The sequence below is a fragment of the Culicoides brevitarsis genome, chromosome 3 (assembly GCF_036172545.1).
Source record: "Culicoides brevitarsis isolate CSIRO-B50_1 chromosome 3, AGI_CSIRO_Cbre_v1, whole genome shotgun sequence".
Classification (NCBI taxonomy): Eukaryota; Metazoa; Arthropoda; class Insecta; order Diptera; family Ceratopogonidae; genus Culicoides; species Culicoides brevitarsis.
Window position 1 is genome coordinate 8926947 of NC_087087.1, and position 21632 is coordinate 8948578.

Consider the following 21632-nt stretch of genomic DNA (forward strand, 5'->3'; position numbering starts at 1 on the left):
TAAGGAATTTTTCTAACTAGTACTTTAATATTTAAATATTCTCAAATAATTTGAGATTCTCAAGGAAAATGAATTTTTGTCAATTAATATTTTTTAGTGTCTTTTGTATTTATTTCATCACGATGATCCGGAAAATTTTTCGTAATTTGGTTTTGACAATTTTTTGATTAAATTTTTATTTTTTAAAAAATTACAAAAATATTAAAAAAAATTAAATTTTTAGTAAAAAAATAAAAATATAACCTCAAATTTGGTAAAAATTGGTAAAAACAAATTAAATTAAATTTAAAAAAAAATAAAATAAAATAAAATTTGAATTAAAAAAAAAATAAAAATTAAATAATAAAATATTAAATTTTAAATAAAATTAAATTAATTTAATTAAAATTTTTATAAAAATTAAAAATTTTTTTTTAAATTAATTTAAAAAAAATTAAAATTATTTTTTTTTGCTGTCAAAATCATTCTATGAAATTTTTCTGGAACTGAATAAAAGTAGATAGCCAATTTAACATTTTAAAACTATTTTCTTAAAAAAATACTAAATAATTAATTGTAGATAATAAAAATCTCAAAAGTCTTCTAATAAAGATCTCGTTACCGATAAAAAATTGTTGTGCAATAAAAATTACGAATTATGATCAACAAGCAAGGAACTACGATTTTTATTAAGACACTTTTTGAGAAAAAAAAATATTATTTTTTTGTAAATATCACTTTATTACTCCATTTATTGCTTGCATTTTGTAAAACGCGCGTTTGTCGAGTCATCAGTTGTCATGACCCACCGCTCGCCAATTTTAACAATTTAAGAATTTGTAATTTTTAATAGCTTGATTGATTAAATTATAGAAGAAAAGTCAGTTTTTGTACGAAAAAAAAATTAATTTATTTTAATAAATAAATGAATAAAAAGAGGAAGAGACTTAAGAAACGGGAACCAATTGGAAATTATGAGATGCATTTATTTTGTGAGATCGCTTTTGGGAAAAACTAAAAAAAATATATTTTTTGAATTGAAATCTAAATTTGTAGAGAAATTTTCGTAGATAATTTTTTTTGTATAACGTAAGGAATTAAATTATATTTTATTTAAAAAAAATCTCTAAATTTAAGAATTAAGGAAAAAAAAATACCAAACTATAAATGTTTACAAAAAAAGATGGCTCAAGTAGTTCCAAATAAATAAATAAATTAAGAAAAAAAACAATCAAATTTTATAAATGTTATTCCTCATCAAGAACCTCAACACTTTTTCTACTTTCCAAATAAAAATAAAAAAAATAAAAAGAGAACAATAAAAAAAAATTTTGTATAAAAAACGAATAAAAATGAAACCAAAATCAGGTAGAAAAATATTTATCAGGAAAATTTTTTTATCAAACACATTTTTTTATCACAGTCCAGAAAATAATAAGAAAAAGCCTTCCTTCAACGAACCGAGGGCCGAACATAGTTAGAATCATATATACTATAGACCATAAGTGTAAAATTTGTTTCTACGTCTAAAACAATGAAAAAAATAAAAATATAAAAAAATATAATAAAAAAATAGTAAAATTAAATGTAAAACATAAAAAATTCAGCATTATCATAAATTTATTAATAATATGAAAAAATTATTAATTAGTGGTAGATTTTGCAATATTTATTACAATACAATTACAATTAATTAATAATTACAACATTAATTAAACAAAAAAAAACATATGAATATAAACAAATGTAATATTAGTGATGAATATTATACATAAAATAAATAAAATACATACACAAAAAAAAAATAAATAAAAAAATGATTGATTAATGATGAATATAAATAAATAAAAGAAAGTTCGTAATCAAAAAAATTGATTTTATTTTTTTTTTTAAAATTAAAAAAAAAATTAAATAATTTTTTTTAAATTTTTAGTTTGGTTTTGTTTCTTTTAAATGATTATGGTAAGTATTTTCTTTCAAAAATTAAGTCAATTTTAATTTTTGTTTTTCATTTTTTGCAATTTAATAAATTTTTTCTATTTGTTTTAATTTTTTGCAATTCTATTTTAATTATTCTAAAAATATTTTTAAATTATTTATTTAAATTTTTTAATTAGGTACATATATTCGTAAGATTTTATTTTATATTTATTTATTGCATATTTTTAGATTTTTTAATTGCAATTTTATGCAAAAAATTAAATTTTATTTTTCAATTTTTTTGGTTTTGTTTGATTTTTTTATTTTTTTCAAAAAAAGTCAATTTTTTTTATTTTTTTACCGCTAAAAATTTTTGAAGGTCACCAATTTGTTTGGCGAAATTTTGATATTTATTTCCAATTTTAAAAAAAAATTAAATATGTTCCTTAAAAACTAAGAAAAAGGAGCTAAAAAATTTGAAAAAATGTTTGGCAAAAATTTGACATATGTTCCCAGATGTTTTTTGCACGAATAAAAAATTTACTCAAAATCTATTTTAAAAAAATTTTTTTTTTAAATTTTTTTTTTAAATTTCTGAAATTGCGTTTGTTTTTAATTTTAATTAATTTTTTAAATTAATAAATAGTTTTTTTATTTTAATTTTTTTAATGATTTTTTGTCAAACTTTAAAGAAAAAATTTAATTTTTTTTTATTGAATTCATGACAAATATTTAACGAGAATAAATCTCAATTTTTTTTCGATCAATTTTTTCTTCAAATTTTCGAAATTTCTTCGAATTTTAAATTTACAGAATAAAAAAAAAACAATTTTTTCATATTATCACTTTTTATTTTTTTATTTCTTTTCTTATTATTTAAAATGTTTCATTAACAAAAGTCTATTATTTCCTAAGAAAGGGAGTTTTAAGGGGAAACCATTTGTGAGTGTGTCAAGAAATGCAATAAATTAAGTTAAAACGTTAAATATTTAAGAATTTAATTAATTAAAATCAACAACTAATCTTCGAAGGTCATTCTACCCGGTCCGTGGTTCTTCATGTACCTCCGATAAGCTTTATACCTCGGATTGTCTGCCATTTGTTTCTTCATTTCTTCCTCCTGTTCCGCTTTCCATTCTTTGAAATTTTCTTTTATCCACAATTCAAGTTCAAGATATTCCCGAATTTTCTCCTCTTCAATTCCGTCGAATTGATGTTGCCCCATTCCCAAGTTTTTCCGTATCAAATACAATTTTTCCTCGTCGCCGTACTCTTGTCGCATGATCGTGAACTTCCACAACCATCGAGCGTACCACGCAAAATATTTGGCAATTGTATACGGACTGATTAGCAGCTGAATCCACAAAATATCCGTGATTTCGGGCTTGGCATAAGCACCTTTGATGTCCATTTTCTCCTCGATGACTTTTCGTATGAGCAATTCTTGTTCCTCTTTTTGCTCCGTTTTGCTTTGGCGATTCTTGCCGGTGCGTTTTGGTTGCTTCACAGCGTCTTGTTGGATCATTTCGAGTGCCTTGTTGCGATATTTGGGCACTGTGACGAAATATTTGATCGCCGTTTCGTAGCGCTGCCATCCCGAGTAGTACTGAATGAGCGAAATGACGCTGATCGTGACGATAATTACGAGTCGCACATCGACTTTGGGCGCAACGCGTCTTCGGTAGTAACGATAATAATGCCGGTAGTACTGTTCGGGGTTGTCTAACATGTAATCGTAGTCGGTGCGGGCTTCGTCATCGCGGAGAATTTCATAAGCAGTGGCGACTTCTTTGAATTTCTCTTCGGCTTCCTTTTTGTCGGCTTCTTTGTGGAGATCGGGATGAAATTTACGGGCAAGGGCACGATACGCCTTTGAGATTTCTGTCTTTGTGGCTTCACGTTTTACGCCGAGCACGTCATAGCAGTTCTCTTTGCCGCAGTAAATGCCTAAAAAGAGAAAAAAATATTTTGAATTAATTTTTTTTAATGCATTTTGTGAAAAAAAAATCGATTTTAATTAAAATAAAAAATTAGATAAATAAAAAAAAATTAAAAAATTAAGAAAAAATTGAAATTAATTATTTTTTAAAATAATAAAAAATATATTAAAAAAGATTAAAAAAAAAAAAAAAATAAAAAATATAAAAATTTAATTTATTTTTAAATTTAAAAAAAAATATTAATTTTTAATGAATAAAAAATTATTTATAAAATTACTAAATAATTTAAATTAAAAAATTAATTAAAATAATTCAAAATATTCATTTAAAAAAAAATTAATTAGAAAATTTAAAAAATTTTTATAATTTAAAAAAATTAAAAAATTCTTTGAAAATATTTTAAATATTAATTTTAAAAAAATGATTAGAAAATCATTAAAAAATTACCTAATTTAGGTATAAAAAATTAAAATAAAAAATATTAAGTAAAAAAAAAATTCTTAAAAAAATATATAAAAATATTTTAATAACAATTTTAGATAATTTTTTCCAAATTTATGCTCTATATATACTTTAAAATTGAAAAAATTAATTAAAAATTTTTTTTTTTGATAATTTCTTTTAATAATTCGTCAATATTGGAATTTTTATCCACATTATCGAAATTTTCAGACCTTTGTTTAAAAAAATTTCACAAAGTTACTTTTAAAATTTTTTGATGAATCTTATTAACACAAATTCCACTAATTTTCGTCAAATTTTACGATTTTTAATAATTTTTCAGTTACATATCACAGAAATTTAGTCAAACACACGAAAAATTCTCTCAAGCCGCTGTTGCTTTTTCCTCTTCAACTGTCGTTTCATCCGCTTCTTCCTTCAAAAACCACGGATCAGCTTTAATTTCATCGATTCCCGCCCTAATTTTCAATGGAGCCAATATTTTTTGTATTAAAATCTTCACATCGTCACTTAATTCGGCAGCGCTCAATGGAAAACTGACTTTTTGCTGCACTTGCTTCAACAAATAACGCACACTTGAGTCGTCAAAGGGTAATTTCCCAATAACCATCGCATACAAAACGACTCCAATGGCCCAAATATCCGAAAATTGCGGTTGATACGGAATTCCCTTCAAAATTTCAGGACTTGCATAGGCGTAACTTCCGCAATAAGTCTCCGACATCTTCGGAGGATGCATGTCACCACGAGCGAAACCAAAATCAATCAATTTTAGGACATTTTTCTTGTCGAAAAGTAAATTTTCGCACTTGATATCGCGATGAACGATGCCTTTTTCGTGGATATATTCGATCACAGCGACGATTTGGCGAAATAGAAGTCTCGCACGAGGTTCGGTAAGTTTCTTTTCTGTTCTTATCAAGTCCAATAAGGAGCCATTTTCAGCGTATTCCATAATTATAAAGACCCGATGAGTCGTTTCGATGGACTGATAGAAGCGAATTAGGTTCGGATGTTGCAATCCACGAACAACGTCGATCTCACGAGGCAGGAAATTCTTCAAATAATCCTTGGGCGTTCTGAATTTCGAGATAATTTTGATGGCAACGACAGCATTATGATCCTTCGAAAATGCTAATTTAACTTTTGCATAGCTTCCGTGCCCGATTTGACCGCCAATTTGGTATCCATGCTCTTCCAAAACTGTCGGTTTGCGTTCAAGAGTCGACTGTTGGTCAGTTTTTTGTGCTACAGGCTCAACGGGCAAAACTAAAAATAAAAATTTTTTGGTCCATTGAACAATTTGTCACACTTTTGATGCAGAAAAAAACTTTCTTACCTCTTGACTCAGCCATTTTTGTACTGCGAATTTAGGAAAATTGTCGAAAAATGATTTTTTTGTGGATTTTGAGGCTTTTTGAGAACTCCGGAAGAAGTCAAATGCTTGTATCCATACAGAAAACCAAAGAAAATTGAATGCCGAAAATTTTTGTCGTGTGATAAGATTCACCTGGGTTGCTTGAAATAGAATTGAAGTTTAGAGATGATCGATATTTACCTTCCAGCAAGTGTCCTGAGGATGAAAGCACGTTCAAGAGCAAGAAAATGCCACAAACAACAACTTTGGAAACCATTTTCAGTAGTTTTTGGTTTCGGATTAAGGCAAAATTGGGTCTAAAAACCCACGAGAATCTCGATTGAAAGCCACCGTGGCCCAACTGATGTGTACAAATGGGTTTGACAGATGAGATGTCAAAAGTTTGAAGGGATGTTCAACCTTGAGGGACAATTTTTGACTGAAAATATTAAAAAAAATATTTTTTAATGTGAAAAAAATTAATTAAAATTATAAAAAATTAATTAAAAAAAATTTAAAAAATAAAAATAATAATTTTAAAAAAATTTTTAAAAAAAAATAATTTTTTTTAAAAAAAAAATAAAATAAAAAATTTTGAAGGCAAATACAATAAAAAAAAATTAGTTGAAAAAATAATTAAAAATCTTAAATTAAAAAAAATTATAAAAAAAAATTTTTTTAACAAAAAAAAAAAAATATTTTAAATAAATTTTTTAAAAAATAAAAAAATTGAAAATTAAATTAAATTAAAATTAATTAAAATTTTAAAAATTATTTTTATTTTTTAAAAATTCAAAAAATAGAAAAAAAAATTAAAATTCAATTTTTTACTTAAATTTTTTTATAAAAAAATTATTTAAATTTTTAAATAAATTAAAATAATAAAAAAAAATTCCCTAAAATCAAATTAAAATATAAATTCAAAATTAAAAATTGAAAAAATAAAATTTAAAATTTTTTTTAAAAAAATTTTTTAAAAAATTTTTTTTTTACAAAAAAAAAAAAATTAAAAAAAAAATTAAAAAAAATTTTTTAAATTAAAAAAAAAATTTTTTTAAATTAAAAACTTATTTTTTTAAATGTATTTTTTTTAGGTTACTTGAAATTTCGAACGCCCTTGAATTGAACCACATTGCCTTCACTTCACCGAAATTCATTCGACGTTCATTTCTCATCGAGACGTGTCACAAAACAGACGTCAAAGGGTGTCGCTCTGGATATTTATTTCGATATTTTTGCTTAAATTTCTTATCATACCACTCGCAGGCACATTCTAACAATCACTTTTGCCAAGAACCGCATCACACTTCGCGAAAATCTAACAAGGTAAGTGTCTTCTATCGTAAATTTGTCGCAACTGCGAAAATTACATTTCGCTACCATTGACGTGGCTCTGTTGATACGAAGTGTTGTGAAGCATGAAATCCGGATTTATCGGGAAAAAATCGCAAAAACAGAGCCACGAAGTAACTTTCTCTCGAAAATTCTTCAATTTTTCGTGAGAAAATTAAAATCAGGTTTCGCAAGAACTCTGGAACATTCATCAAACTTTCTATTTTTTTCTCTTTCCAGACAAATTCGAAGACATGGCACCGCAACAGAGAATCCGCATCCAAAACGAGAAGGCTGCCAAGACCATCACTCAACGTGGAAACGTACCAAAATCCACGAAAAATAACGACGAAAAGTACCCCGTTGGTCCCTGGCTCTTGGCTTTGTTCATTTTTGTCGTGTGTGGCTCCGCAATCTTCCAAATTATCCAGTCGATCCGGATAGCGTAAAATCTCCGGATGATGCAAACAATTGAATATAAAAACGGTGACGATGCAACAAAAACATTGATAATGACGACTGATTAAAAAAAAACACAGATACATTCTCTTTTTTTACGTTTCTTCTTATTTTTTTTGCAAATTTCCAACGTCGCGAATTTATTTTTATGTTATGAAAAAGAAGATTATATTTGTAAAATATGGAAAAATATTTTTTTTTGTTTTTGAATTTTTTTTTCAAGGAAATTGCTGCATTTTTTAAAAATAAACAACACACACAACAAACAGACATTGCATAAATTTACTATCATAAATGTAAGAAACTTCTAAAAAAACACACAAAAAAAATACAAACAGAGTAAATATCTCAAGAAATATTTAATAAATGTGGTATTTTCCTGTACTGTATAAAAAATAAATAAAATTTAAAAAATAAGAAAAATTTTGTTTGTAGTTTTTCATGCAAAATGTGCAATTTTTTCATCATTTTGAACTTCAAATAAACTTTTCTGTGATAAATTTTGCAAATTTATTTTTTTTCTTAATTTTTAGCATGAATGAGTTCAATTTCGAAGATTTTTATTTTATTTTCGAAAACAAATTTTCGAAATATTCATGTTTTTTCATCATTTTTAATTACTGAGATGAATTTAAGATTTTTTTTTTCTTGTTTTGACCTTATTAAAAGTTGAAAATGAGCAAAAATTTATATTTTCGAATATTTTACTATATTTTCGAAAACAAAGTTTCGAATTTTAAATTTTTTTTCTCATCATTTTTATTTTAAAAGAACTTCTTGAGAAGTATTTTAGAAAATTTATTTTTTTTCTTATTTTGAGTCTTTAAACAGTTGAAAATAAAAAAAATCAAATAATTTTGCAGAAATTTTGAAGAACTTATTTTATTTTCGAAAACAAATTTTCGAATTTTTAAGTTTTTTCTTATCATTTTTAATTTTAGACGAACTTTTCTGTAATAAATTTAAAAAAATTAACATTTTATCTCAATTTGAGCTTTTACAAAGTTAAAAATTTTCTAAAGTTCATTCTTTTGAAGAGCTTTTTATAGTTTCGAAATTTTTCGAAATAGTTTTTCAAATTTTCGAAAAAAAATAATTCGAATTTTTTAAATTTTAATATGTATTATGGTGAAAACTTTCAATTGAAATAATATTTTTTTAGGTTTTCCTTCTAAAATTTTTATTTTTGAAAAAATTACATTAATTTCGAAATATTTTTCGAAGTAAAACCTCTTAGATATGTATTTATTGCAAATGAAAAATTAATTTTTACAAATATCGTGAAAGAAAAATTCTGTGAAAATTATTTTTTACATGAAAACAAAAATTTTTCATGTCTTTTACTGAAATTTGTCTTTGAAATTACCAAAGTTTTTATTTTCGAAAAAAATTTTTTTTTCAAATTTTCGAATGAAAGTTCGAAATTCGATCAAAAGCTTAATTATAAGCCTTTTAATTTAAAAATTTCTATTTTGAACAAAATTTATTTAAAATTTTATCAAAAAAATGAATTTTTAAGAGAAAATTTAAAAAAATAAATAAAATTAATTTTTAATAATAACAATTTTAACTTGAAACTTTTCAAAAGATTTTGAATTTTTGAGATTTTTTTGTTTTAAATTTTTTTTTAAATATTTTCGGAGATGATTCAGAACCAATATTCCTACAATTTATTTAAAAAATAAACATTCCAGCTGGAATTGCGTCTCATTTCTCGATCGTTAGAACATTCTATAGGTGCATTGACACAGGTGTTATCATTAAAAACAACCTTTTGATACAAATAAAAAATTGTTTATTATTATTTTTTCGCATTAATTCGAGAACTCATCCACAATATCGCACATAATTCGATCCATTTGGCAGCACGAGTCTGTCGTTTGTTCCGTCTCTCGATCCGTTTCCATCATTTCCACGGGAATCAATAACTTGCTATTGCTCTCCATCTGATCCGGCAACGTTGCAAATGCACTTTTCACGATATCCCGCACTTTTTCCAGATGCTTCTGAAATCTCTGTGCCGTCTCGAGTCGCTGTCTCTTTTGCAACTCCATCATGACGCGCAACGTTTCGCGTGCCTGATGCGGCCGAAATTCGTTCAGCAAGTGATGGATGTGCACAAAAAGCTGCGTGAGATCGTCAATTTTCTCGGCGCGACGCGGACTGTCGGGATATTTCACCAAAAGTTCGATGAGATCGAGGAAATTTATGAGAATACTGTGGTTCATCTTCTTTAACTCCTTCTTGCGGTCAAAGTGTTGCGGATACAAACGCTTGAAACCCTGCGATTCCAAGGGCGTGATGATGTTTTCGTCGTTACTGAAGGCTAAAAAGGAGAATTTTGTTATTTTTGGCGAGAAAAATGAAAATTTGCTTTAAATTACGTTTTCCAAACATTTTGTACTCCGTCGTCGGTATCGGAGGCGGCTTCGGAATCTTATTTTTTCGCACATTTTCATCCGTGAACGCTGTGATGTACTGCGACGGAGGCAAGGGAAAGGCTAATGTTTGAATTGACTCCAAGTTTGCCATTTTTCTGTGGATTTTTTAATATTTTCGAGCGATTTTCTTTGATTGTTATGATTCAAGATGTACGTCGCATGGCTGTGCGAGACATACGAGAGCTAATGAGACGAACGAAAGTGATAAATGAAATTGTCTTCATGCTAATTTAAATTAAGAACAATATATGAATTAGCAGATTGGAGATTTTTTGAGTGCGGCGACTGGTATTTTGTAATTCTTACCACATTTTGAAGAAAAAATGCGGTAATAAAGTTGTTTTAAAAAAATCTCCTTGATTTTTGAAGAAATAAAAAAAAAAAATTTCCTTGACCGTTTGAAATACGTAAATTTGTTTTTGGGCTCCTGTAAATTTATTTTTGCGCAAAATACATTGAGAGCTATTGTAATTTGTAGCTCTGAATCATATCTTTCAAACGAATGTAAATTTGACTGTCTACAATAAGTACAAAGCTCAAAATATCAAATTTTATGATAGGTATAAAATACGTAAAAAAACACGTAAGAAATACGTAAATTTTTCAAGTCAAGTTTTAATCAACTTTTGATGGATTTCAAAGCTAAAATTGAATAAATATTCATTCTAAAGATGATTTCCATCAAAATCTTCTTGATTTTTAAAGAAATAAAATTTTTTTTTTTTCTTGACCGTTTTTCGAAAAAAAAATTAAAACGGTCATGAAATTTTTCAAGTCAAGATCTAACAAACTTTTGATGAATTTCAAAGCTAAAATTAAATAAATATTTATTCTAAAGACTCCATAAAAAAAAAGATTTCCATCAAAATCTAAAAATAAATTTAAATAATTATATTTTTAAATTTTTTTCTATAATACTTTCTATAATAAGAATAAAAAATTTTTTATAAAATTTTTCTCAAGAAAAATTATTTTAATAGACAATTTTAATTTTAGGTCTTTAAAAATTAAATGCAAATAATTTTTAAAAATTTGTCGGAGATTTTAAAAAGTTTTTATGATATTTTTTTTTTATTCATTAAATATCTTTATAAAATTGCAAAAAATATTTAAAATAAAATCATAAAAAAGCTATATATATTTTTTATAATTATTTTTAAATATTTTTTTTGCATATTTTTTAATTTTCCCATTTTTATTTTTGAATATAAAAAAATAATTAATTAAATACTGAAAATCAAATTAAATTAAAAAATAACATCTGAATTTTATGAGAGAAATGAATTTTATTTTATAATTTTATTTTTTCAATTCAATTTTGATTTTTTTAAAACAAAAACAAGTCAAAAAACCTTCAAATTCCTTCAAAATAAAAAAAAAATATTTTTGATTAATTTTCATTTATTTTTTTTAATAGATAGAGCTACATTCGATTATTTTTATTACAGAATGGCGTTAATATGATTATGTTGGAAAGGAAATGTTTCATATTCTTGTGTTTTTTTTGGTAAACTTTTTTTTTGTTTGTCTATAACATCCTCCTATTAGAATTCTATTAATTTTTCCTACGATTTTCTGCTATATTTTGATTAGTTTTTAATATATTTTTTTGTATTTTTTTTATATATAATTGTAAATATTTATAATTAAAGATACAAAATCTAAATGGACGTCCAAAAAATTTCATGATTTTTCTTGTTTCTTGTTTGTAAAGTAAATTTAACGATAAAAAATGCATTTTTTTTTATTTTCCGCTTTAATCTGAATCCTCATCGTCGTCATCCACGAACCCAGTAAGGTCCAATTCGGTCAACATGCCACGCGAAATCGCATATTCAATGAGTGCCAAGTGACAAAAAACGTACTGATCGGGCATCTGGATGCTGAATGCTCGTTGCGATCGAATTTTTTCCACAGTTCCTCGCACATCTGCCTTGCCCGTGTCTTCCAAACGCGAAATACAGATATCCAGCGTAATAAAAGTTCCCGTTCTCCCGATGCCCGCCGAACAATGGATGATAATTGGAGGTCCTCTCACATGTCCTGCCCACGTATCTCCCAGCTCGGCAACCATTTGCGCTTGTTTTTCCCGTACGAGTTGCAGGAAATTCAGCATCGCCATTGCGGATGCGGGCACGCCATAATCGGGCCAACTCGTGAATTGCATGTGACACAAGTGGCGCGTCTCGTCAGTCTTGAGATTTTTGATTTGCAGTTCGGCGATTGTGTGATTTTCCGTCGTTTGCGTCGAGAGAGTCGTAATGCGGAAGTGCCCGTGTTCCGTGACGCTGCCTTCTGTGGGTTCCCAATATTGTCCGCATTTGACGCGTCCTCGTTCCATAACGCGTGTCGTCATGACAATCACGAGCGTGTGTTGTTCCCATGCCATGCGCCAAAAATCGTGCGATGTTTTCGGTAGGGGACCTTGCGTCGAGATATAGGCGTTTTTTTGTTTGTACCCGTCAACGAAATTGGCGTTGATGTAATCGGAATTGGGATCGTCTTCGAGACACGAAAGCACGACACGCGAATGATCGTAACACAGGACGTCGGTGTAGCGATTTTTGCCGGAATTGTCACGAAGTTTGGCTTGTATGAAGGTTCCTTCGGGTGCTCGAGCTCGAATTTCCGCATATTCGGCAATTAATCCGTTCTTCTTTTTCTGTCGCACCATCTCGACAATCTCTTGAATGGTTTTTGGATCGCCTTCCGTGCCTATTAGACACTCGTCGTCACTAAATCCGGATGAAGCGCTGCTAATTACTTCACATCCGCCGTTTTGTTGTTGTTGTAGAAGCTGATTTTGTGCCACGGGTCGTTTTATTGTTCGAATATCTTGCGCATCGTCATCCGCGGGGTCGCTACTACTACTGCTCGTTGCTGCCGAGCCAAATCCCGAGTCAATTTGGAGCATTTCGTTGTCTTTGTCGATCATCCGGGTGTAACATTGTAACAACCATGCCGCATGATCGACTTCCAGCATGCCGCCCAAGCGTTGCGGCAACGAATCCCGCGGAATATGTAAGCTCAATTGTGGAATGGATACAGTAAAGACGCGTTCTCGCAGCTTTTCGCGCACAAAAAGGCGCAAAATCTTGAAGGGAGCCTTGAACCACAGCGGCGCCGTCACAATTAGCACCTTTTTCAGGCGTGCCGGATACCCGCCCTTCAGCAACGTCAATATTTTGTAGCTCAAGTCGTAGTCAAAGTTCGAATAACGCGACTGGCTCATGTCATAAATGAACACCAAGCCAGCTTTTTGCGTTTCCGTGTCTGTCAGAGCGGCATCCAGCTGATACACGATGCCCTGTAGCGTCGTTTTGTGGGTACTTGTGCTCGGATCGTGCAGGCAAGCGGTAAACAGAGCAATTGCCGATCCACTCGCATCACGTCCCGGCAAAATTGTAAACTTCCCGGACTCTAATTCGGCCTTTAGCTCATCCGCAAGCGGATTTAGATGGTAAAGCCCGTCCCGCAAACGCGTACTTTCGTGTTCCTCGTAGAGTTCGACGGCGCGTTGCACGTCAAATTTGCGTGCCCACAAGAATTTCAGCGCAGTGTTGACGGAAATTGTACGTGTTGCTGCTGCTGCCGCTGCTGCATTGTTGGCTACGGAAACGGGGTTGTCGCCCGAATTTGGAGCTGCTCTGATTTGTTGTTGTTGTTGTTGTCCGAGAATTTCAATGAATTGTTTCACAGCTTGCTCTTGTGCTGCCTTTGTGCTATTGTTCGACATACTTGACAGTTTGCTCGTGTCTTTTCACTATTTTTGGCACATTTACGGTAATTAAATCATGCTTCTGCCGATTAATGCGTAGAAAATTGCTTAAATTTCTTCTTTTGAGATGCCCTTTTGTAATGTCACGGTGTTGTCAATTTATGCGTGAATTGTCGTGTTGCCAAAAATTAGTTGAATTAGCATGAAGGCGATTTTTTGAAATAGGTTGACCATGATTCAGGATTTAAAAATTTTGAAAAATTTATTAAATTAAATTTCAAATTTTTCTTTAAAAAAAAAAAATAAAAAATATTTAAAAATTTCGATAAAAATTTCTTTCGAAAATTTTATTTATCAAATTTAAAATAAAAATTGAAAAATTTTTTTAAAGAAAATAAAAAAAAAATAAATTATAAATCTTAATTTAAATATTTAGATTTTTTTAGAAAAATTTAAAAATTTCGAAATTTAAAAAAAAATTTAAAAATTTCATAAAAATTATTGAAAAAAATTTTGGTTTTTAAAAAAGTTTTGCAAACATTTAAATAAATTTGTGTGTTAAAAAAAATAATTTCGAAAATTTTTTTTTCAAATTTTTTTAAAATATTTTTTGAATGATACTTTCACATTTTTCGAAAATATTTAGAAGGAAAAATAAAATTTGAACAATTTTCATAAAGAAAATTAAAAATTTTTTTCAGATTAAAACCATTTCAATTGTTAATTTAAATAAATGTTAATTTAAATATGGCTTTAAATTTTTTTAGAAAAATTTAAAAAATCGAAATTTATGAAAAAAATTTTAAAACTTTTTAATTTTTTTTTTAAACCAAAAAAAAAAAGTTTTTAATTTTTTCAAAGAAAAAAATTTTTTTCAGTTTTTTTTTTTGGCAGTTTTGAGTTATAAAATATTAAAAATGATAAATTAGAGCCCTCTGATAAATTTTTATCCATTTGGAGCAAGATTTGACAAAAATTGCTTTGACACAGTTTTTGACATAGTTTTTGACACAGTTTTGCTCTTGATTTAGTTTTCAAATCAAAACTGTGTCAAAGAAAAAAATTTTTTTTTTCAGTTTCAATTTTTTTGCAGTTTTGAGTTATAAAATGATTAAAAATGATAAATTAGAGCCCTCTGACAAATTTTTATCCATTTGGAGCAAGATTTGACAAAAATTGCTTTGACACAGTTTTTGACATAGTTTTTGACACAGTTTTGCTCTTGATTTAGTTTTCAAATCAAAACTGTGTCAAAGAAAAAAATTTTTTTTTTCAGTTTCAATTTTTTGGCAGTTTTGAGTTATAAAATGATTAAAAATGATAAATTAGAGCCCTCTGACAAATTTTTATCCATTTGGAGCAAGATTTGACAAAAATTGCTTTGACACAGTTTTTGACATAGTTTTTGACACAGTTTTGCTCTTGATTTAGTTTTCAAATCAAAACTGTGTCAAAGAAAATTTTTTTTTTCAGTTTCAATTTTTTGGCAGTTTTGAGTTATAAAATGATTAAAAATGATAAATTAGAGCCCTCTGACAAATTTTTATCCATTTGGAGCAAGATTTGACAAAAATTGCTTTGACACAGTTTTTGACATAGTTTTTGACACAGTTTTGCTTTTGATTTAGTTTTCAAATCAAAACTGTGTCAAAGAAAATTTTTTTTTTCAGTTTCAATTTTTTTGCAGTTTTGAGTTATAAAATGATTAAAAATGATAAATTAGAGCCCTCTGACAAATTTTTATCCATTTAGAGCAAGATTTGACAAAAATTGCTTTGACACAGTTTTTGACATAGTTTTTGACAAAGTTTTGCTCTTGATTTAGTTTTCAAATCAAAACTGTGTCAAAGAAAATTTTTTTTTTCAGTTTCAATTTTTTTGCAGTTTTGAGTTATAAAATGATTAAAAATGATAAATTAGAGCCCTCTGACAAATTTTTATCCATTTGGAGCAAGATTTGACAAAAATTGCTTTGACACAGTTTTTGACATAGTTTTTGACACAGTTTTGCTCTTGATTTAGTTTTCAAATCAAAACTGTGTCAAAGAAAAATTTTTTTTTCAGTTTCAATATTTTGGCAGTTTTGAGTTATAAAATGATTAAAAATGATAATTAGAGCCCTCTGACAAATTTTTATCCATTTGGAGCAAGATTTGACAAAAATTGCTTTGACACAGTTTTTGACATAGTTTTTGACACAGTTTTGCTCTTGATTTAGTTTTCAAATCAAAACTGTGTCAAAGAAAAAATTTTTTTTCAGTTTCAATTTTTTGGCAGTTTTGAGTTATAAAATGATTAAAAATGATAAATTAGAGCCCTCTGACAAATTTTTATCCATTTGGAGCAAGATTTGACAAAAATTGCTTTGACACAGTTTTTGACATAGTTTTTTTTTGCTCACAGTTTTCAAATCAAAACTCTTCAAAGAAAATTTTTTTTTTTAGTTTCAATTTTTTGGCAGTTTTCAAATCAAAAATGATAAATTGTCAAAGATTTGACAAAAAAAGTTTTTTTTTTTCAGTTTCAATTTTTTGGCAGTTTTGAGTTATAAAATGATTAAAAATGATAAATTAGAGCCCTCTGACAAATTTTTATCCATTTGGAGCAAGATTTGACAAAAATTGCTTTGACACAGTTTTTGACATAGTTTTTGACACAGTTTTGCTCTTGATTTAGTTTTCAAATCAAAACTGTGTCAAAGAAAAAATTTTTTTTCAGTTTCAATTTTTTGGCAGTTTTGAGTTATAAAATGATTAAAAATGATAAATTAGAGCCCTCTGACAAATTTTTATCCATTTGGAGCAAGATTTGACAAAAATTGCTTTGACACAGTTTTTGACATAGTTTTTGACACAGTTTTGCTCTTGATTTAGTTTTCAAATCAAAACTGTGTCAAAGAAAATTTTTTTTTTCAGTTTCAATTTTTTTGCAGTTTTGAGTTATAAAATGATTAAAAATGATAAATTAGAGCCCTCTGACAAATTTTTATCCATTTGGAGCAAGATTTGACAAAAATTGCTTTGACACAGTTTTTGACATAGTTTTTGACACAGTTTTGCTCTTGATTTAGTTTTCAAATCAAAACTGTGTCAAAGAAAAATTTAGTTTTCAAATCAAAACTGTGTCAAAGAAAAAATTTTTTTTCAGTTTCAATTTTTTAGCAGTTTTGAGTTATAAAATGATTAAAAATGATAAATTAGAGCCCTCTGACAAATTATTATCCATTTAGAGCAAGATTTGACAAAAATTGCTTTGACACAGTTTTTGACATAGTTTTTGACACAGTTTTGCTCTTGATTTAGTTTTCAAATCAAAACTGTGTCAAAGAAAACATTTTTTTTCAGTTTCAATTTTTTGGCAGTTTTGAGTTATAAAATGATTAAAAATGATAAATTAGAGCCCCTCTGATAAATTTTGAAAGAAAAAATTCTTTAAAATTTTTTGTTCCCGAATCAGTTTAAAACTATCTGGTCACCCTATTAAAAATAAAAAAAAATCTATTTTTGTAAAATTTCTCAATTTTTCGCTTTATTTTAGGTTTATTTACAATAAATAATCAAAAATCCGAATCTAATTCTTCTCCAAAGACAATTTTTTCATGCTATCATCTAATTGAACTTCATCGTCAGCTGCTTTAAACATTTCCTAAAACCAAAAAAATTATTAAAAACTTCTTTCAGGACCTCAAGCAAGAACTTACCAAGTCATATATCACTTTTACAATCAAACTGCAGCTTGGGCATGTCGCTGTTTCCTCTCCTGCCATCAATTCCTCCTAAAAAACATGAAATTTTAATGCATTTCAACGAAATTTCGTCACACCGACGATGACTCACCTTGCTAATTTCGAATCTGTCGCCACACGGGCATGGATAGTAGTACATTTCCTCCTCCTCGTCGTATTCAAAGTCCTCGATCTCAATTTCGTCATGATATACACTCATATTTCATGGTATTTTACGCTCGAAATTTCGTCGCGAACGAGAAAACTCATGTGTTTTTGTTTTGTTTTTGAATTTGACAGCGACTTTGGGTACGTAAATGTCATCGGCAATGATCGCATGGAAGGTACGAGACTTTTTCGAGGCAGTACTTCATTCATTCTCGCAGAGTTCAGTCATCTGTGCGCACATCTGACGTAACAGACGACCTTTCGACAATTTTTTTGCTACAAATTTTACGAAATTTCATCAGTGTTGAACATTCCTCGTGTGTCAGAAGCAATCGTGGCAAGCAATCAACCAGAAATGAAGGATAAATTATCGAATCGAATCTTCCAGTGTCTCCCGTATTTCGTTCAAGGCGAAGTTGTCAAGGGTTTCGGACGAGGAAGTAAGCAACTTGGGATTCCCACAGGTATGATTTCACGATTTTCGGGTCTAAAGTTCGATTTTTTATGAAATTTTTATCTTTTTTAGCGAATTTGCCGATGGAAGTCGTGCGAAATCTGCCCAAAGAGTTGGATCAAGGCGTTTATTATGGATGGGCGAACGTTGATAACGGCGACGTGCATAAAGTTGTCCTCAGTATCGGATGGAATCCGTTCTACGACAACAAGGAAAAGAGTATGGTAGGTGAAAGTGTCGAGTCAGAGCACAAAAAAACATTTTTTACGCTTGAATGAACACGTAAAAGTTATCACTTACATCACACAAATCACTCACGTATTGATAATTATGCCAATTTTCGATGATTAATGGTAGTCAATTGATAAAGTTCAAGTGTTTGCCTACTTTTAGTGGAATGCATTTTTGTTATCTTTACGTGCGATGCGCGCGGTTGTGACCTTAACAGTGATTTTTTGTTTACACGTGAACGGAAATTTAGATTTTTTGTTCAAATATTGAAAATTTTTTTAAATTTTCGAAGAATTTTTAAATATTTTTTTAGATTTTCGAAAATTTAGTGTAAAAATTTGTTAGATTTTCGAAAATTAAACTAAAAATATTAATTTTTTTCGAAAATATTTCAAATTTTCGAATTTTTTTAAATATTCGATAAAAATATTTTAAATTTCATTAAAAAAAATTCAAGAAAAATGTTTTTAAAATATTAAATAAAAATTCTATCAGGTATTTTAGTAATTCAAAAATTAGACCCTTTGAATAATTTTTCTCAAAATTTTTATTTTATGAAAATTTATTTTTTTTTTCAAATTTCTTACATTTGTACTAAAATTGATTTTAAAATTTTTAAATTGATTTTTTTTATTTTCGAAAAAAATTCTGAAAAAATTTCATTTGTTCGAAAGATTTTCGAAAATAATTTTAATTTTCATATTTTTAAATAAAAATAAAATTGTCGAAAAATACTTTAAAATTCTTAAGAATCGAATTTTTTTTAATACAAATTTAAAAATTTAGAGAAAAACTAAAAAAATAATTTTCGAATTCCTTTCAAATTTTCGAGTTTCCAACAATTTTCAAAAAATATTTTAATTTTTTTTTTTCGAACATATTTTAATAATTTGTGTACACTTCGAATGATTTTCGAATATGCTTCAAAAAAAAAAATTTTAAATTTAAAAAATTTTCAATTTGTAAAAAAAAATTTCGAGAACTAGGTATTCGAAAAAATTTATAAATTTTCGAAAAATATTTGATGAGTTCTTCATGTAAAAAATTTTTTAATGTTCGAATTTTATTACAATCTCGAAAATAAATTACGAAAATCATTCGAAAGTACACAATTTTTTATTAAATATTTTTGTTCGAAAAAAAATTTATATTTTAAAAAAATGTTCGAAATTCGAAAATTTGTAAGAATTTCGAAAATTTGTAAGAATTTCGAAAATTTGTAAGAATTTCGAAAATTTGTAAGAATTTCGAAAATTTGTAAGAATTTCGAAAATTATTTTAGTAATACTTGAAAATTTTGAAATTTGCTGTAAAAAATTACTAAAATTTCAATATTTTTTTATTTAAGATTTAAGAAAATTATTTTAAAAAATTTCGAAAATTTATTTTAAAATCTTATTTTTTTCTCATTTCAGGAATCCCACATCATGCACGATTTCGGCAAAGATTTCTACGGAAGCCTCTTAAAAGTCTGCATCCTCGGTCACATTCGTCCCGAACTAAATTTCGACTCTCTGGAAGCGCTCATTGAAGCCATCAACAACGACATTGCTCAAGCAAAAACTGCTTTAGACGAACCCGAAGCCCTCAAATTAAAAAATCACGCATTCTTCAAAGAGCAAACAACGACGTCAACGTCGTCGTCATGTGAAAGTATTACAACAAAAACAGGAAAAAATGCTTTAAATGTCCCCAATAAAAGTACAGACGACGGCGCAAAAGGCATTTAACACGAAAACGGGCGAAACTGTAAAGAATTCGTGATAAAATTTGTTAAAAATGAATTTTTGTTGATATTTTACGCTTGTGTCAATATTTATATATTTTATTATTTGATGTTTATCTACGAGACAGAAGTTTAATGTTTTCGAAAAAAAAAAATTTAAAAGTAAGAAAAAATAGCGGGACTGTTGCAATGTTAGTACTTTATGACAAAAACTACCTGATTTAGGAATAAAAAGAAATTTTTTAGAACAATCCTGATTGTAAATTCTGAATTTCGCTTTCTTTCTCGCGGATTTGGTCTCCCAAGCTGTCCAAATTGTCTTGTAGGCGTTTTCGGAGCGTCTCATTTTCGATCGAAGATATTTCCAGCTCCTTCTGGATCTTTTGTTGTTTCAATTCTGTGACTTGTTGCTCGAGATCGTTGATCCGAACATTCACATCGCGCGATTCTTGCGACGATTGGGGCACCAAAAAGTCATTTTCTTGTTCGCTTCCGAAATATTCGCCTTGCTGATGCTGTCTAAAGGTCGGGGAATCCGCACTGCTGTTGAACATCGATTGACTGAACTCCGTTTGAAGCTTTTCCGAGCGATCGTGGTACTGCATGGAATTGGAATCGGACATCCGACTTCGCGAATCATCCGCACTAAGTCGACTTGTCTCGTCAAGTTCGATCATTTGCCGGATATTTGTGTCTTCTTCGTCAGAATCGGATACTTCGCCGCCAAAAATGTCGTGTTCGGCGACATCGCGACTCGTTCCGGGCGTTTCTCGTTCCGCATGTGACGCCGCCGCTTGATCTTTTTTCTTTCCTTTGTGTCCCTTGGTGGTTTTTGGTTCGTCATCGTGCTTCGAAGCCTTCGCTGCGGTTTCTTCGTCTTCCGTGATGACTTCCCATTTGACACTGACAGCTTCGTTATCGACGCGCAGCAAGCGTTTCACCTCTTTTTCGATCTCGGGCGCTTCCACGTACTTTTTCTTCAACGTTTTGCGGAAACGACGACGTCGCACGTTCTTTAGGGGCGGCGTGACGCCATGCGGATGCAAAAATTTCTTGTCGACCTTGTTGGGGTCTTTCTTTTTGTTCTTGCTGGGCGACTCTTCTTCGATCGGTTGTTCTTCCGGCTCCATTTTGCAAATCATCATCTGACAAATATCCGCTGTTTTGTAGAAATTCTTCAAATCGACGGATTTTAGCGACTCGATAATTGTCGGCAGGTCTACAACTTTTGCGTGCATCAACCACTGATCGTATCGAACTTCGCCATAGCGAACGTCGTTGTCCAAGCGGATGCTCAAGCGATCTTTTAAGTTGTTGGCTCCTTCGCGTACCGCTTCTCGTAATGCTTGGGCAGGTTCCTAAAAATCGAAAAATTAAGTTTTTGATGAAAAATTTTGAAAAAATGAACAAACCTCGGGTAGTCTGAGGATGAATTGATTTTCCAATTCAACTCCGTCATCACGGCGAATCTCAATTTTGGGCTTTTCGGGCATTTTTCGTGAATTTTCTGCGCTGCGAGTTCAAAACAAAACAAAATTGAGGTTAGGCTGTTACAACTTTCGAAAATGTTTCAGATTTCAAAGACTTCAAAAAAAAATTAGGAAGGAAGGATTTTGAATTTTGAGTATTGAAAAGTATAAAAAAGTACAATTTTAAATAGAATTTCATTAAAATTTTAAAATATTTTTAGAAATTTTGATATTAAAATTATTTTTTTTGCA

At 28.8% G+C, this 21632-nt stretch overlaps 7 protein-coding genes across 7 annotated transcripts; 1 reads left to right on the forward strand and 6 right to left on the reverse strand.

Moving 5' to 3' along the window:
• Positions 1-2758: 2758 nt before the first annotated feature.
• Positions 2759-6018, reverse strand: LOC134833462 (dnaJ homolog subfamily C member 25 homolog). The gene is made up of 2 exons (XM_063847779.1): positions 5860-6018; positions 2759-3846 (listed from the first exon to the last, which is right to left on the reverse strand). The coding sequence occupies exons 1-2, from the start codon at positions 5933-5935 to the stop codon at positions 2918-2920; spliced, it is 1005 nt and encodes a 334-aa protein (XP_063703849.1). The 5' UTR covers positions 5936-6018; the 3' UTR covers positions 2759-2917.
• Positions 4638-5841, reverse strand: LOC134833463 (testis-specific serine/threonine-protein kinase 3). The gene is made up of 2 exons (XM_063847780.1): positions 5641-5841; positions 4638-5570 (listed from the first exon to the last, which is right to left on the reverse strand). Exons 1-2 carry the CDS (start codon positions 5654-5656, stop codon positions 4666-4668), a joined length of 921 nt encoding a protein of 306 aa, XP_063703850.1. The 5' UTR covers positions 5657-5841; the 3' UTR covers positions 4638-4665.
• Positions 6019-9081: 3063 nt separating the features above from the next.
• LOC134834480 (mediator of RNA polymerase II transcription subunit 7) lies at positions 9082-10056 on the reverse strand. The gene is made up of 2 exons (XM_063849176.1): positions 9834-10056; positions 9082-9775 (listed from the first exon to the last, which is right to left on the reverse strand). The coding sequence occupies exons 1-2, from the start codon at positions 9979-9981 to the stop codon at positions 9264-9266; spliced, it is 660 nt and encodes a 219-aa protein (XP_063705246.1). The 5' UTR covers positions 9982-10056; the 3' UTR covers positions 9082-9263.
• A 1261-nt stretch (positions 10057-11317) lies between these two features.
• Positions 11318-13756, reverse strand: LOC134833448 (tyrosine-protein phosphatase non-receptor type 9-like). Its single transcript, XM_063847764.1, has one exon. The coding sequence runs from the start codon at positions 13624-13626 to the stop codon at positions 11647-11649; it is 1980 nt and encodes a 659-aa protein (XP_063703834.1). The 5' UTR covers positions 13627-13756; the 3' UTR covers positions 11318-11646.
• A 3361-nt stretch (positions 13757-17117) lies between these two features.
• LOC134833206 (diphthamide biosynthesis protein 3) lies at positions 17118-17646 on the reverse strand. The gene is made up of 3 exons (XM_063847445.1): positions 17445-17646; positions 17309-17383; positions 17118-17253 (listed from the first exon to the last, which is right to left on the reverse strand). Exons 1-3 carry the CDS (start codon positions 17550-17552, stop codon positions 17179-17181), a joined length of 258 nt encoding a protein of 85 aa, XP_063703515.1. The 5' UTR covers positions 17553-17646; the 3' UTR covers positions 17118-17178.
• Positions 17647-17693: 47 nt separating this feature from the next.
• Positions 17694-20125, forward strand: LOC134833203 (putative riboflavin kinase). The gene is made up of 3 exons (XM_063847443.1): positions 17694-17964; positions 18027-18178; positions 19601-20125. Exons 1-3 carry the CDS (start codon positions 17856-17858, stop codon positions 19913-19915), a joined length of 576 nt encoding a protein of 191 aa, XP_063703513.1. The 5' UTR covers positions 17694-17855; the 3' UTR covers positions 19916-20125.
• Positions 19949-21459, reverse strand: LOC134833202 (transcription initiation factor TFIID subunit 7). The gene is made up of 2 exons (XM_063847442.1): positions 21324-21459; positions 19949-21269 (listed from the first exon to the last, which is right to left on the reverse strand). The coding sequence occupies exons 1-2, from the start codon at positions 21402-21404 to the stop codon at positions 20154-20156; spliced, it is 1197 nt and encodes a 398-aa protein (XP_063703512.1). The 5' UTR covers positions 21405-21459; the 3' UTR covers positions 19949-20153.
• Between the last annotated feature and the right edge of the window lie 173 nt (positions 21460-21632).

Excerpts from the sequence above, each read along its gene's own strand:
- LOC134833462 (XM_063847779.1), bottom strand. The coding sequence starts at position 5,935 with ATGGTTTCCAAAGTTGTTGTTTGTGGCATTTTCTTGCTCTTGAACGTG. Across the intron at positions 3,847-5,859 it reads CTCAGGACACTTGCTGGAAG|GCATTTACTGCGGCAAAGAG; the intron begins GTAAATATCGAT and ends TTCTCTTTTTAG.
- LOC134834480 (XM_063849176.1), bottom strand. The coding sequence starts at position 9,981 with ATGGCAAACTTGGAGTCAATTCAAACATTAGCCTTTCCCTTGCCTCCG. Across the intron at positions 9,776-9,833 it reads GTACAAAATGTTTGGAAAAC|CCTTCAGTAACGACGAAAAC; the intron begins GTAATTTAAAGC and ends TCTCCTTTTTAG.
- LOC134833448 (XM_063847764.1), bottom strand. The coding sequence starts at position 13,626 with ATGTCGAACAATAGCACAAAGGCAGCACAAGAGCAAGCTGTGAAACAA.
- LOC134833206 (XM_063847445.1), bottom strand. The coding sequence starts at position 17,552 with ATGAGTGTATATCATGACGAAATTGAGATCGAGGACTTTGAATACGAC. Across the intron at positions 17,384-17,444 it reads ACAGATTCGAAATTAGCAAG|GAGGAATTGATGGCAGGAGA; the intron begins GTGAGTCATCGT and ends CATGTTTTTTAG. Across the intron at positions 17,254-17,308 it reads TAAAAGTGATATATGACTTG|GAAATGTTTAAAGCAGCTGA; the intron begins GTAAGTTCTTGC and ends TTTTGGTTTTAG.
- LOC134833203 (XM_063847443.1), top strand. The coding sequence starts at position 17,856 with ATGAAGGATAAATTATCGAATCGAATCTTCCAGTGTCTCCCGTATTTC. Across the intron at positions 17,965-18,026 it reads GCAACTTGGGATTCCCACAG|CGAATTTGCCGATGGAAGTC; the intron begins GTATGATTTCAC and ends TATCTTTTTTAG. Across the intron at positions 18,179-19,600 it reads ACAACAAGGAAAAGAGTATG|GAATCCCACATCATGCACGA; the intron begins GTAGGTGAAAGT and ends TTCTCATTTCAG.
- LOC134833202 (XM_063847442.1), bottom strand. The coding sequence starts at position 21,404 with ATGCCCGAAAAGCCCAAAATTGAGATTCGCCGTGATGACGGAGTTGAA. Across the intron at positions 21,270-21,323 it reads TCATCCTCAGACTACCCGAG|GAACCTGCCCAAGCATTACG; the intron begins GTTTGTTCATTT and ends TTCGATTTTTAG.